The sequence below is a fragment of the Anas acuta genome, chromosome 1 (assembly GCF_963932015.1).
Source record: "Anas acuta chromosome 1, bAnaAcu1.1, whole genome shotgun sequence".
Taxonomy (NCBI): domain Eukaryota; kingdom Metazoa; phylum Chordata; class Aves; order Anseriformes; family Anatidae; genus Anas; species Anas acuta.
The window spans coordinates 92322521-92336019 of NC_088979.1; the positions used below are offsets into that span (position 1 = coordinate 92322521).

The 13499-nt window shown below is 36.6% G+C and overlaps 1 protein-coding gene across 3 annotated transcripts in view; it reads left to right on the forward strand.

Moving 5' to 3' along the window:
- The window catches only part of DSCAM (DS cell adhesion molecule), a 465290-nt gene that overhangs the window by 274674 nt on the left and 177117 nt on the right, over window positions 1-13499 (forward strand). For all 3 annotated transcript variants that reach the window (XM_068687740.1, XM_068687730.1, XM_068687720.1), the window contains exon 4: window positions 12116-12262. In XM_068687740.1, the coding sequence (XP_068543841.1) occupies window positions 12116-12262 (147 nt within the window). The remainder of the gene's footprint in view (window positions 1-12115; window positions 12263-13499) is intronic.

Genomic DNA, 13499 nt, shown 5'->3' on the forward strand with positions numbered 1-13499 from the left:
TTCCCAATCAATTAAAAAATATGCAAATGATGAAAATTACCTGAGAAATGTGTATGAGCATATTTGCATAATGTTTCTGATACCCGGAAAGGTTTCCAAGTCTTGATTTCCTGAACAGTTCATAAATAAATATAAAGGTTAAAAAAAAAAAAAAAGTATTTACATTAATTTTTACATTAATTCTAAAGGAATTATGCTTATAATCTTTTTCTTTATGCTGCCAATCTAAGGAAAATATAAGTACAGAATCAAAGTAATCTATTTAGGGTCTGGATCTGCACATCTTTCATACTTTTATCTTAAGTATATCTTTGAAATTAAGTTGGACTGAAATAGCACATAAGTCTTGAGTTGATGCTCAGTGTAAATCATGCTATGAATTTAATCCTGGCTGAAAAGTTATGCTTATTGAACACTGTTTATCATTAAAAAGTTAGTTTGCCAAAGATGTCTGTAAAGAGCCTAACTTGACAAAGCACAGAAAATAAACAGCATGATAACTTTGTTTACTTGCATTATAATATAATTCACATCTAAAATATTTCTGTTTTAAAAATATTCTAAGAATTCATAAAAATTTGTAATCCACAAGAATGAGGTCTGCAAGCAAGCTAAATCCCCATATGTTGATTCAATGCAACCTGGAATCAAATTCTGCAGGAATTATTTGCATTTATTTTGATATAAAATTGATGGTGTTTTTTTTTTTCTTTCTTTCTTTTTCAAAGTTGATTATATGTGTGACTTATCTTGTATAATACTTAGTTGCTAATTTTCTAATATTTCTTTACATGATAATTTTGTTGGATTACAATCAGCATGAGTCCTTTTGTTTCAGAATACAATATGGAATAGATTTTACATGTTGCTGCTCCTATCACTGTGATCCTGATGCTGTATTTCTTCTGTTTAAAATACTGCTTCACCAGGGACCCAACGACTATTCTCTATCATTCTATACTGAGGAAAATGTATGGCAAGTCCTAAAAGATGGGACTAGCCTGACAGGAGGCTATTTTAAAAATGCAAGTATGTTAAGTGTACTATGAGTTGAAAGAAGTTAAAAATATATACGAAACGGATATCTATGCCTTGCCTATGTTGTTTGAAAGGGTAAGCCTGTAACAGAATCAGGTTCCTGTCATATGCCGTCGCTCAGTATGTTTAGAGTCCAAATCAGTGGGCATGAGAGAGGACAAGTTCCAAGAGGAAAAGTAGCATGCAGCTATTGGTAGGGGATTTAAAAACAATAATAATTAATTTTTGAAAGAGCTGTTGAAAAGCAGCTCTATAGACAAGTTATCATCATGTTTAGAAAGACAGAAATGTATATCATTGTTTTTTTTTCTACCCTTTAAAGATTATTCACTGACTACTGGACTGCTGTCCCCAAGGAACTGGCCAGGAGTCTCCAGAGGGAATTCCACTGAGGGTCTCCTATGGTGTATATTTTGATTACTTTTTATCCAAAAGACATAACCATAAGTTTCCTTTATCAAATTGAGCAAGAAAGAAAATAACTCCTTCCCAAGTCATGACCCTAAAACCAAATTAACCTGTTTAAGTTTCCCTAATTTAACACTTTCAAAATAAGACATTAGATGAAAAAAATATTTTAGAATGTACCATATGAGGCTTTGTCTGTTAGTGATTGTATTCACCTTAAATAAATATTCTCAGTGCTCAGATGTCTTGTGAATTTCTGAACAGAGCTTTTCATGAAGGGAAGTTGGTACTGTTTCTCATTAAACTGTTTCTTATAAAAGTGTTCCTTCAGGTTGAGATCCTTTATTACCTTCATAGTTACTTGCAGAATAAATGTGGTTAAACATGTGGGGCCACAGAGCTGCAGCAGCTCTAATTAATGTAGCGTAATATTGATTATTAGCAGTTTGTTAAAATAATTCTGCTGCTGGTGGCACTTTTAATTCTGTGTATGCAAGGCTGTGATTTATTCTGATCATATTGTCTATAACAGTACGTATTGTGCATATGCAATGATTTGGAAGCTGTAAACTATTAAGGTGCACACTTGATGATGGTGACATAAACCAACTGCTGTTCATGCTGAAGGAGATGGAGCATGTTACTTAACAAGCAGGGTCTTGCTCGTGTTTAAATATACATGCGGCTAGAAGGAGAGATGGGTTATGTTTCTGGATGTTGCAGAGAGCAAAGTGCAAGTTAAGCTACTGGTCAACTGTAGGCCATTTATTTATCAGGGATGCACCAGCAAAAGCCTGAGAGAATAAATTTTAATCCTCCAGACAACTCTATATATCATGGACAAAGATGAATCCTCTTTAATCAGAGCCCTTAAAGCTAGCTAGTGATTTAAAATTATCTGCTTTCTTTCTAGCTGAAATAAGGAAAGCAGCTTCTACAACAATATGTGCAAGAACCCAAATCACCTAAACTGTGTTATTAAAAATTATGGCAGTTTTATTTAAAGTCCTGGAGGACTGACAGTTAACAACAGTGGGTAGAGAACTGTAGCTGCTCATGCCTAATATATTCATAAAAGATTAAGATGGTGAACAATTAAACACAAACATTATGTGATCAGTCACGTTTATGCCATTTAATCATAAAGTAGCAACAATTAACATAACATTGTGTACACAAATATACAGCTCCTGCAACCGTTTATGCTTAAAAGAAAAGATTATGTTTATTTCTCCTTTACAAAACTTGAATACTGTATTCATAATATAAGTGGAAATGATACTGTCAGTTGGCATGAAATATATTTTTGCAGTCTCAGAAACATGGAGAGAGCAATAAAATGATCCTCTCTATGGTCTGAAGTGTGTAATCTGTCCAACAATCTGGTTTTTAGAATAGCCATTATCATAGTATCAAAATGTATTCAGAAAATAATAGAGCTGTGCATTATAATAGCACTAATGCTCGTATTTCTTTCCTTTTTCTGTGGTTACAGAAACACAAATGTACTCATATTACTGTTAAATTTTAAGGGGCTAAAACCAGGAATAGAGATACCAATGGCTTTCAGAATCTGTTTAATTTTTGAGCATTGTGTTCAGGCCTCATCTTGTCTGAGTTTGAATCCAGCATGGTACCACAACCCTTGTTCTTATGGCAATACTGTAACTGAGTCAGTAGATTATCTATATCAGCTGTTTATCAATTCAAAACTGGAGCTTTATTTCCCTATTTTCCTCTCCTCCCTTCCTCCCTCTTTTTGTTTCTTGCTTACTTGATTTCTTTGCTTTTTTTTTTACTTTCTCTTTCTCTCTCTCATTTTACTTTTATGCACCTTATGGTTTTGTATGCAAGAATTAGGCAGGTTTGTTGTCTTAGTGTAGTAAAGTATGCAAAATTTTAAGGGAAATATGGAAACTATAGCTATTGTACAAACTAAAGTACGAGAGACAGTAAACCATCTTGGTTTACTTACTTGGAGAAGTAAACACCACAGTATCTAGATTTGACTAAATCTATTTTCTTTGTAGAGATACAGAGAGAATGTTGGTCCCTAATATTATTGAGAATTATAGGTGCCAAAATAATAATAATTCTTGTATGTTAAATATATACCTTTTAGTTTTTATGCCTTCAATGATTCGATAGAAAATATTTCATGGCCTTGCTCCTTTTGTCTCAAGCTGATTTAGGATGGTGATGATGGTGGACAGCCTAGACTTTGAGCAGCTCTGACCTCTGCTGGCAGAGGGGCAAGGTGACTGATCAGTAACTGATTTATTTGCATCCCCAATGTAGACTGAGCTGCCAACACAACAGAAGTTTCCCGAGGGGAGATCTGACTCTGGTAGAGGAGGTGAGGAGGGTAAAAGGAGTTAAAGAGTGATGGTGTGAGAAAAAAAATATCGATATTATTTTTTGAGTTATGAGTTCTATACAAATTTTGGAAAGTTAAGAAACTGTCTATGTTACAATTAAAACCATGTCAGCAATAGTGTTGAAAACATTCATGAACATCCTCAACTTTTTGTGGAGAGATAACCTCAGTTACTTTTGATTGAACTCAGGACAGATTATGTGTCCAGATAAAAGAGAAAAAGCACCTCATGTGAGGCTGCTGGCTTCTCTTATAAATTCTCAAGTTTTATTCTGGCAGAAAAAAAAAAAAGTTGCTTATAGCTGTGGACCCAGGCCATGTAGTGCAAATAGGTATTCGATTCAGCAGGTATACCTGAAGGGTGGAGGTGGTAACACAAGGGAGGGCTAATTTCAGTGTAATTGATTAAGGAAGATATTTGTCTCTGGGCTGCAGGGCAATGCTATAATTTCCCTTTCCCCTTTCCTGTTCTCCTGGAAGTAAGCTGTGGGTTGTGTCTCTGACAGGGAGAGAAGCAGTGGTCAGTGCACTCCAAAGGGGCAATATATAGACCCCAGTGCTGAAGGAAAACAAGGGACCAGAAAAAATCACTTTATCCTCTGTAAGATCTGCTAGTGGGACCTGTAAGCTTGGCTACAACCACAGAGGGGAAGGCTGTGCTGAGCAGAGTGTAGCCATGTTTTGACCATCTGCACCACCTACTGTGAGCAACATCCCAGGCATCTCTTGCAGGTTGAGAACGGTGCTTGGAAAAGTAAAATCCATACCTCTCTCCTTCCCTACATTCCTCTCTTTCCTCATCTAATCATTGGTTTGTGTATCAAATGCACTGGCAGGACTGTGACTTCAGGGTATAGTTTCGGCATGGCTGCTTCTAGCACATTTTCCATGCCCAAAGCAGCAGATTGTTTTGCTTTGAGAATGATGTTGTAGCAGTACTATAAAACTGAGTTATAGGTTACACTCTGCTTTGGCTCTGCAGGGAGGTTTCTCCCCTTGCGTGCACAGGTCATGCTAGAAACTTGCTAGCAGAAGCAGTTCTATCCAGCAGAGGTGACAAGTACAGCTGATAAAAGTTTATTTGTTCTATATTATCATTTGGCACACGATTAGAACAGCCATCTGTTCCCTTAATTTCTATCAACCCAATTTAGACTGCAATAACATAATGCCATAAGATGTGTTTCCAACAAAGTGAAAATCAAATATGATTTTTAAAAACATCTTGAGGATAACATGGCTCCTATTTAAAGACTAACAGCATGCATATGGGGAAAGAAGGTATTATAAAAGAATAATTAATGTTACAGTTTTAAAATATTCTCATTTTAATACAAGCATATTTTACAGTAATTCTACAGGAAAGTGTTCACATTTTCTTATGAATTATACATGAGAACAATTTCACATAGGAAACCTAAACAGAATTATTTTAACTTATTACTAAGACCTGTAAAATTTTATTTTAATCTCTGATATCATACAGTTTAATGGAAGGCATTAAAACCTTACATAAGAGCAATTTCATAATTGTTAATGTGACCTCTTCTCACTTAAAGAAATGAATACATGATTTACCAATGCAGCTAAACTTTAATGAAGTCACTAGGTTATACAGAATACTAGTCAGCAGATAGTAAATTTAGGGGTATGCTTCTAAAATGTCATGGGATTTTGGCCCCTTGGTTGAGGTTGGTCAAGACTAGAAATGACCCAGTTTCCTTCTGTTTTTCCCTTTTTCTTCACTTCAGGGTCTTACTAGTTCAAAATACGTACTTTCAAAACACAGGTTTTGATAACAGCTCAAATAAAAACATAAGGTTTCAGTTAAGGAATGAAGTTTAGTTAAGGAAACACATGTTGATAAAGTATACAAATGGACCATATGTTTGTGTGATGGCAAATAATCTTATGATTCGGTGAGTTATGTAGGGAGATTGGATTGTGTGATAAAGATGTCATGTATGAATATATAGCTTTTCATACAGACAGTGCTCATGTGAAGAAAGACAATAGGTTTAATCTATAGAATGGGGGACGTCTGTCCTATAAGTCTGAAAAGGATACCGGAATTTTTTATCAATAACCAAAGTAAGTCATCATTGTGCAATTTCTGGATGCATAAACATATGGAATATTTCTATAAAAGAGAGTGGTGACATTTTGTATTCACTATTACCAGAACTGTTAATCTGCATGATCCAAACTTTAAAAAGAATTTCAAAAACTTGTTAAGGTGTTGGGCAAAAACTGCAGGAATATTTCAAGATATGAATTATTCACAGTAAATGAGTTAGGAAGTTCAATCTATATAACTAATTAAGGAGATATGTGGTTTAAGAGGTAATTTCTTCACATTCTGTAAGTACTTAAATAGAAGATTTCTGACTGCAGAGGAAATCTTTAATGAAGGCACAGTAAGATTTGATAGCTGGGGTCAAAGCCAGATAGACCACAAACAATACTCTAACTTTCAAAAGTGAGAATAATTAACCACTGGAATAATTTACCCAGGGGTACCAAATGCTCTCTACTACAAGAAGTCTTTAATCATGACTAATGTCTTTTTAAAAAGCTGTAGCTTAACTTCCAGATATAGACTTGATGCAGGAATTAATGGGTGAAGCATGAAAGGTGAGAATAAATGACTCTAATAGTTTTTTCTAGTCCTTGGATCTATATATTTTTTCAGTCTCTGCAAGACAAAGTTATGTATCAGTGACAGATGAGGCCCTGAAGAAAGAATGATGGGTTCCGTTTACATGTTTTTCCACTGACTTGTTTACATCAATCTACATATCTCAACAAGCTTATTTGTAAAACATTTAAATTTTAAATAATATGTTACTATGCTTGCCTACTTCACCAGGGTAGTAAGGGTTGTTAATGTCCTTTGAATTCTTTAAATGAAAGACATACTGAAGATATTGGGCCAGGTCTTCAAAGCCTCCAAGCATTGAAAATGAAAAAAGACGTAAGCTTTCAACATCTCTGAAAATCAGATTATGAAATTATTATAATCAAGTTTTCAAGGCATTAATACAAACACTTCAGAATAATAAATGGGAATTATGAGATATATTTTGACACTCTTCTTTTTAATTGTTGTGAAGGAGGCTTCTCTGTCTTCCTCCCTTGAAGACTGCTAACAGCCAAACAAACAGAAAGCTTCAGCTTATCTGAAAGGATGTTCCCCCCCCCCCAAAAAAAAAAAAAAAAAAAGGCTTATTTGCTATATTAAGTAGATGAGTCAAAAAAATTAGACTTTGTTACAGGAAAGTGAGAGCAATTAAATTAAATGTGCCACGAGAACAGAACACTCCCCTAGATCAACAGGGTAATAAAAGCTTGTCGATCCCTATCCCAGTGCATTTCTAAACACTTTTTGAAGTACAGAACACAGAGAGCTCAACACTTCAGGTTTGTCACCATTGACAGCCTGTCGGTTTTAATGAAAATGCTCTCCGTTTAGAAGATGACAGAAATTACATGCATTTCCACTCTTATTTTTCTGTCATCTTTTCTGTCTTGCATTTTTACAGTAGAAGGTGGAATTGGTTATTAAAGCATTACATAAGTATGCAAAATATATTAAGAAGAAGAAAGAAAAGAAAAAGCTTTAGCCCTGCAATTATATATAATGTGTTGGTGAGAAATGTGTATTGTGGGATAACATCTGATGTGTGGCAATAACTATTTATTTTTAGTTATTTTTGAAGAGGAAGAGGCAAATTCTCTAGATAATACATAAAATGAAGGTTTTATTATACGATTGCCTGAGTAATTTCGAACAGGAAGATGATCTAAGCAGTGTTAGATAGCTCAAGTACATTCATAACTTCTCTAGAAAACATAGCAAGATAACACTGAACAATTTCTTGGTTCTGCATAGCTTTCACAAGCCCATTTTAATAAGCGGCTGGCTTTTAATAAGTGTACCAGCTCTGCTTGACAGAGATGTAAAACCGCACCTGAGGAAACTTGCTGCCAGGACTGAAGAAGGAAGGCTTCACCTGAAAGTATGAGGTAGTACTATGGGATCTGGAAACAGCCCACAAATCTGTACAGAGTCTTCAGCCTGGCAGTAGCCACTCCTTATGTTTCCCCAGTTTTGATTCCAGTGTAAGTATTAGTGAGAATAATGGGCACAGTGTTGAGACAGTGAGGAGGTAGGCTTTTGGTAGGTTTAAGGAAAGCTATGAATTTCATCCTCTGTGACAGTTACTTTAAGCTTATCCTATGCAGAGAAACAAATTTAATTATTAGTGGTGGCCTGTACAGAACATATCTCAAATTTTTGCAAGCTTTAGGAAAACAGAGAATGCAATTAATTTCTAAGCTTTGCACACACATTTGCACAGTCTTACACTTGTGCCTACTAATGGTATCCGACAGTGCAAAGTTTTGTAGAACTAGAATTACGTATATTTAGCACAGCTAAAATTGGAGCCCAGGAAAAAAAAAAAAAAAACAAAAAACTACATGAAGCCATTGTACAATGAGCACATTTCTGCCCATCAACTGTTTAGTTTCCAGTTGCTTGACCTTTGAAGGTTTACTGGAGGGGCAGATGGGTCACAGCCATCCTGTTAGCCCCTTCTTATCTCACTTGTGGTCCTTGTCCTCTGATGTTACAGCAGCTGAGCAGCTTCTCCACTGACATGCACCCCTGTACTGTTTGATAATCAAGTTACATCCTAGCTTGGAAAACCCGATCTGATTCTTGATCGGGCTCCAGAGGACAGGTCTGCATGGTGTGTACAGCCCCTAGTCAGCAGCCCATCAGCCCTGCCAGCCAAGTTGCATTGCTGTGGGCAAACACACCTCTGAAGTGGTTGTGCTACCTGAAATACAGAGCTGCATAATGCTCACACAGCTGGAAACAGAAGCAAGAGATTGCTTTTGCCACATACCCATCATTAACCCCAAGTAAAGTCCTTAAATGTGATTCCTTTCTCCTGAAGCTATCATTTCACGCTCCCTAAAGACTAAGGGAGACAACCATGCCTTAATTACCTTTAGCCCTTGTAACATATTTATTGGCAAAGGTAGATTTGCTTTATGAATATTTCAGTTGTGCAAAATCTGCATGATGCAGGAGTCAAACAGCCCAGGGTTTTCACACCAAAATTCTAAACATCCTTTCTCACCTAGAATTGTGGATGAATGTAAACCTGGTTTAAGGGTACAGATGTTGAGCACCTATGTTATGAGGAGATAGGATGGAATGGGCTGAGTGATTGTATCTGCATAATTGGGGACTGTGAAGAGGAAAGGAAGAAATACAGGACGCTGTATCTAGGAGTTGTAGTGTGAGAATCAACCAAAAAAAATTGAAATTATCCTCTGGCCATCAGAAAGTACAAGCTCTTTGTGAATCGACATGAATCTGCCTCCCTAAAAGGAGGAAGAATTCTCAGCTGTGGCTTTCAAAAAGCTATGGCTTTTCCTGTATGTCTGACAGGAGGTAAAGAACAGCTCTGTGATTGTTAAGAGATGCACTAGCGCGTTGCCAGAATACTTGCAGATTGGATGTTTTTTGGTTTCTCATAGCTGTTAGTTGCCAGATATTTGTAGAAAATGCACTCAGCTTGTTTGCTCAAGCCAAGCTATTTTGCAGACTATCAAATAAATAACTTGTAATAACTAGTAATTGAGAAGCTAGGTAAAACATATTTTATCAATTTAACGTATTTTTATTAACTGTGTATATTGTTTCATCCAAACATTACAACTAAACATATTGAAATATAAGATGCACAATACCTTTGCTTTTCTCATGTAGCCTTTACAATGCCATACATCAGATACCTGGCTGTGAAATTGTGAAATATTACCTGCTCTGCTCAACTGTACTTAAAACATAAGTTTTCCATACGTAAGCACTTAGATTTTCAGGGGCATATGACATCAATATGGCCTTTGTATCAGAGGGAACCCCCTACTAGGTTGGAATATAGTGTTGTGTAGTGTCACTGATAGCTCGTGGCTGAGGAAAGCACACTGACCTCCCAGTCATTCCTCTTCCCTTGGGTCTTCCCTTGCCCAGCTCTCCCCCTTGACAGCTGGGAGTAGCCCAGCATCTTCTGTGTCTCCATGCTGTGGATTCATTTTGTTAATATATTTTTAATTAATGGCACATACTGTTAGAATAAAGCAGGTAATTTAGAAGATTATGAACAATATGGCTCATAAGCTTTTCTGGAGGTGCTACCTGACTGCTTCCATCTTTATGCCTTGACTTTCAGGAGAACAGGGCTGCCAAGACAAGTAGCATGGTTATTTTATAATTCAGTATGCATACATGGATGAGAGAGGTGAGCTGAGGTTGTCTTATTCAATATTATCTGTCCTAAGGGTCAGTCATGGTTGTATTTTTTTTTTCACTTCTTTTAGATTGTGATTTAAAGGAGATTGCCCTCTGTAATAATACCATTTCCTTTCTGTCTTTTCTCTGCTGGATTGCTTTCCCACTGATTCATTTTTGAGCAAGCACCTTGACTACGCTTAATTATTAAAAAGTCATTGCTCAAATAGAGTTCTGAAGAAAAGGAAATATTTCTTACTGCACATTACTGAATATTAGATCATAACGTGTTTCATCTTTGTGTATTCTCTCCCTTAATTTGGGAGACACATTTTTTATAATACATGGATAGAGGTATGCATGTTTTAAAAGCTTCCAAATGCCTAGCAGAAAATAGCAAAGACAACGAGACAATGTTTCTATCTTTTTTCCCCCCTTTTTCTCCATTGTGAAATCTTTAGAAAGGCATACATAGCTCAGACTGCAGTATTTTTTAAAAGAAAAAAGTGGTCGGTCTTGTGAGATCTAAGTGTGCAATGCATTCTAACCACACTACTTTCCATTTATTCTAATACAGGGAAATCCTTAGAGTAAACATGTACAATGTAGGTGTTAGCTTTTTAGTGTCCTTGACCTTAGAACATGCATTTTTAACAGAACAGACGTACCTGTGCAGCTGTCAAATGATCAAAACTGCAAGTGTGTATATATGTGCCATGACATGTTCTGCACATTCTGTAGTTAATAATAATAAATATATTTTTGAAGAGAATTTCAGATTTTTTTTCTCAGTTTTCTAGTGTACCTGGCCAACAAATGTCATTTTAGCTAATATTGTTCAATTATTTTCAATACGAATGAAATCTGGGACAAATGATGAACCTATACATATCAGTCTTGTTCAGTTTTAAGGAGACGTTGTTTTTTTAAGGAGACTTTGCTGGGCTTTTTCTTCCTGAAATAAACTTTTCTGTTTAGATAAAAAAAAAAAAAAAAAAAAAAAAAGTTAAAATTGAATACTTAGATACGAGTTATAACACATCCCATGCTTTTATGGTTTATTAAACTTCTTTTAGACACAGAATCTGTGTACCTGCTTACATTTTGGTTTTCTAATCACAGATTGCAATGCTATTATAAAAAAAAATAATAAAAAAAGGCCTGCAGCAGATCAGATACTATATTAACTCATCTCATGCTGCCTAGCTTGCAACTGGCACTGGTATAAGAAGTGTGGACATATAACTGGGTATATGTGGGTATAACTGCACTGGGATAAGCAGTGTGGACATATCAGCAAGGCTGGTGTTGCTGTCCTTGTGTTCTCTTTTCCCACCACACCTGAAGAAGGCTGTGAAGCAGGGCTGTGCAGTACGTGGTTCTTTTGGCTGGACAAATATTTGACCTTTAGCAAATACATGTATGTCCTGTATTCTTGGGGTAAAAACTTCCTCTTTTGTGAGTTTCTCTTGTCTTCCTTGACTCCTTTATTTTTAATTTTTGATCTCCCCCCCCCCCCTCCCCCCTCAGTTTTCTGGTGTATCTGGCCAACAAACATTATTTCAGCTAATATGGTTTAATTATTCATGTCGTCTCATAAAGTCCTTCTAATGTGCACAACTCTGCTAGTGAATTACCGTATCACTCTATGATGTTAAGTTATACCAGATTAAATTCTTTACCTTATATTTTATTTCAGATACCTCTTGGATATTTTTTTGTGATTGTGATATAGACCTTTCTTTCTTTCATTCCTCACATTTGACTTACAGATCCTTACAGTTTCATTAAGAAATACATGTGTTAATATCTATATATGCATTTGCAGAGAGCACTTAGTAGACTTATAATTTGTAGCCTCTAGACTCTGGTGACAAAACCTTCAGGACCCTTCAGCATGCATCCTTCATTCCCCAGTGTGAGCAAGCAGAATACGTTAACAACCTGCAGATATTTTAAACACTGCAAATGCTTGTGTCTTTCAGGACCTAGATTTCTCATCACATCCACGGGAGCCTTGTATATTTTAGATGTACAGAATGAAGACGGACTGTACAACTACCGATGTATCACAAGGCACAGATACACTGGAGAAACACGACAAAGCAACAGTGCAAGACTTTTTGTATCAGGTGCTCCCTTATATATATATATGTTTTATATATATATATATATATATATATATAGTTGAAATAAATACTGTATGTGCCTCTCTCTAGTATGCTGAACTGATATGGCAGGATCTTGATCTTGTATTAATATGCACCAACAACCAAGTCGTCTATTAAATAGAAGGTAGAAGTGAGCTTATTGCAGCTCCCTACTTTAAAATCCACTTTTTTTTTTTTAATTGTTATTTAATTTTACTACTACTAGTAGATATTTCCAGAGATTCAGTAGGGTACACAGCGTGTCACTGACATTTAGTACAGTGATTTTTGGTAGGTTTAGCATGCTTTGTAAAAGGACTGTGGATGGGAAAGTAGACATTCACAGTGGAAGTATCTAGTTACCCTAGCTTCCCCTTTGAAACCAAAGGGAAGCCATAGACACTTTACGGAGTAGTGTATCTGGCCCACTTCAGCTGCTTCTGTTGGGATGGGATGAATTGCCATATGGTGCCTATTTTTCTTTAATCACAGCAGGAGCTCAGGGTATTTAGCTCAGCTGTAGGTATTTCCACTGCAGGAGCTTCAGGTCAGCTGAGGTGCATTTCAACTTTCCCCTTTCATTTCAAATGCTCCTTCCCCAGGGTAAATGGTGTTTTCCCCTAATTCCAGAAGGGATCTCTAGCCAGTAAGGGAATGTGATCTGGCTGAGGCCACTAAGGGTGCTGCAGGTAGATTGGGGGGTTAACAGGTGGCTGTCAAAGCTTAGATCCTGGGCAAAGCTTAGATCCTGGGCAAATGATCTTGTGCAGAAGGTAGAAAAATTAGAAGGTAGGTAGGGTATTTTCATTTTTCCTTCAAGTTGTCAATCATCTAATGATTGTTGTGTGTGTGAAGGATTGCCAGTGTTCCCTCACCTGACCAAACACATGGGGTGGTCAATATGTTATTGCTCCAATTCCCCCATTTTATCTCAGTGAGAGATGCCAGTTGTGGGTAAAGTGAGGTGAGAAGGAGGAGTGAACCCTAGGCCTGGGTTTGAAGCTGTCTCCCAAGTACATCTGTATAAGAATAGCCATTGCCCATCTCCCCTTACTCTTCCTGCTAGGTGTCTGTAACTGCACTGTATGTGTTTACATGTGTGCAAATCTACAGTTATATTCCTGAATCCATAGTTAGCTGACAATAGGCTTTCTCCTCTCTCTCCCTGTGTCCTTGCCTTACAAAAGATGTACACCATCCCACTGAATGCCCACAGAGC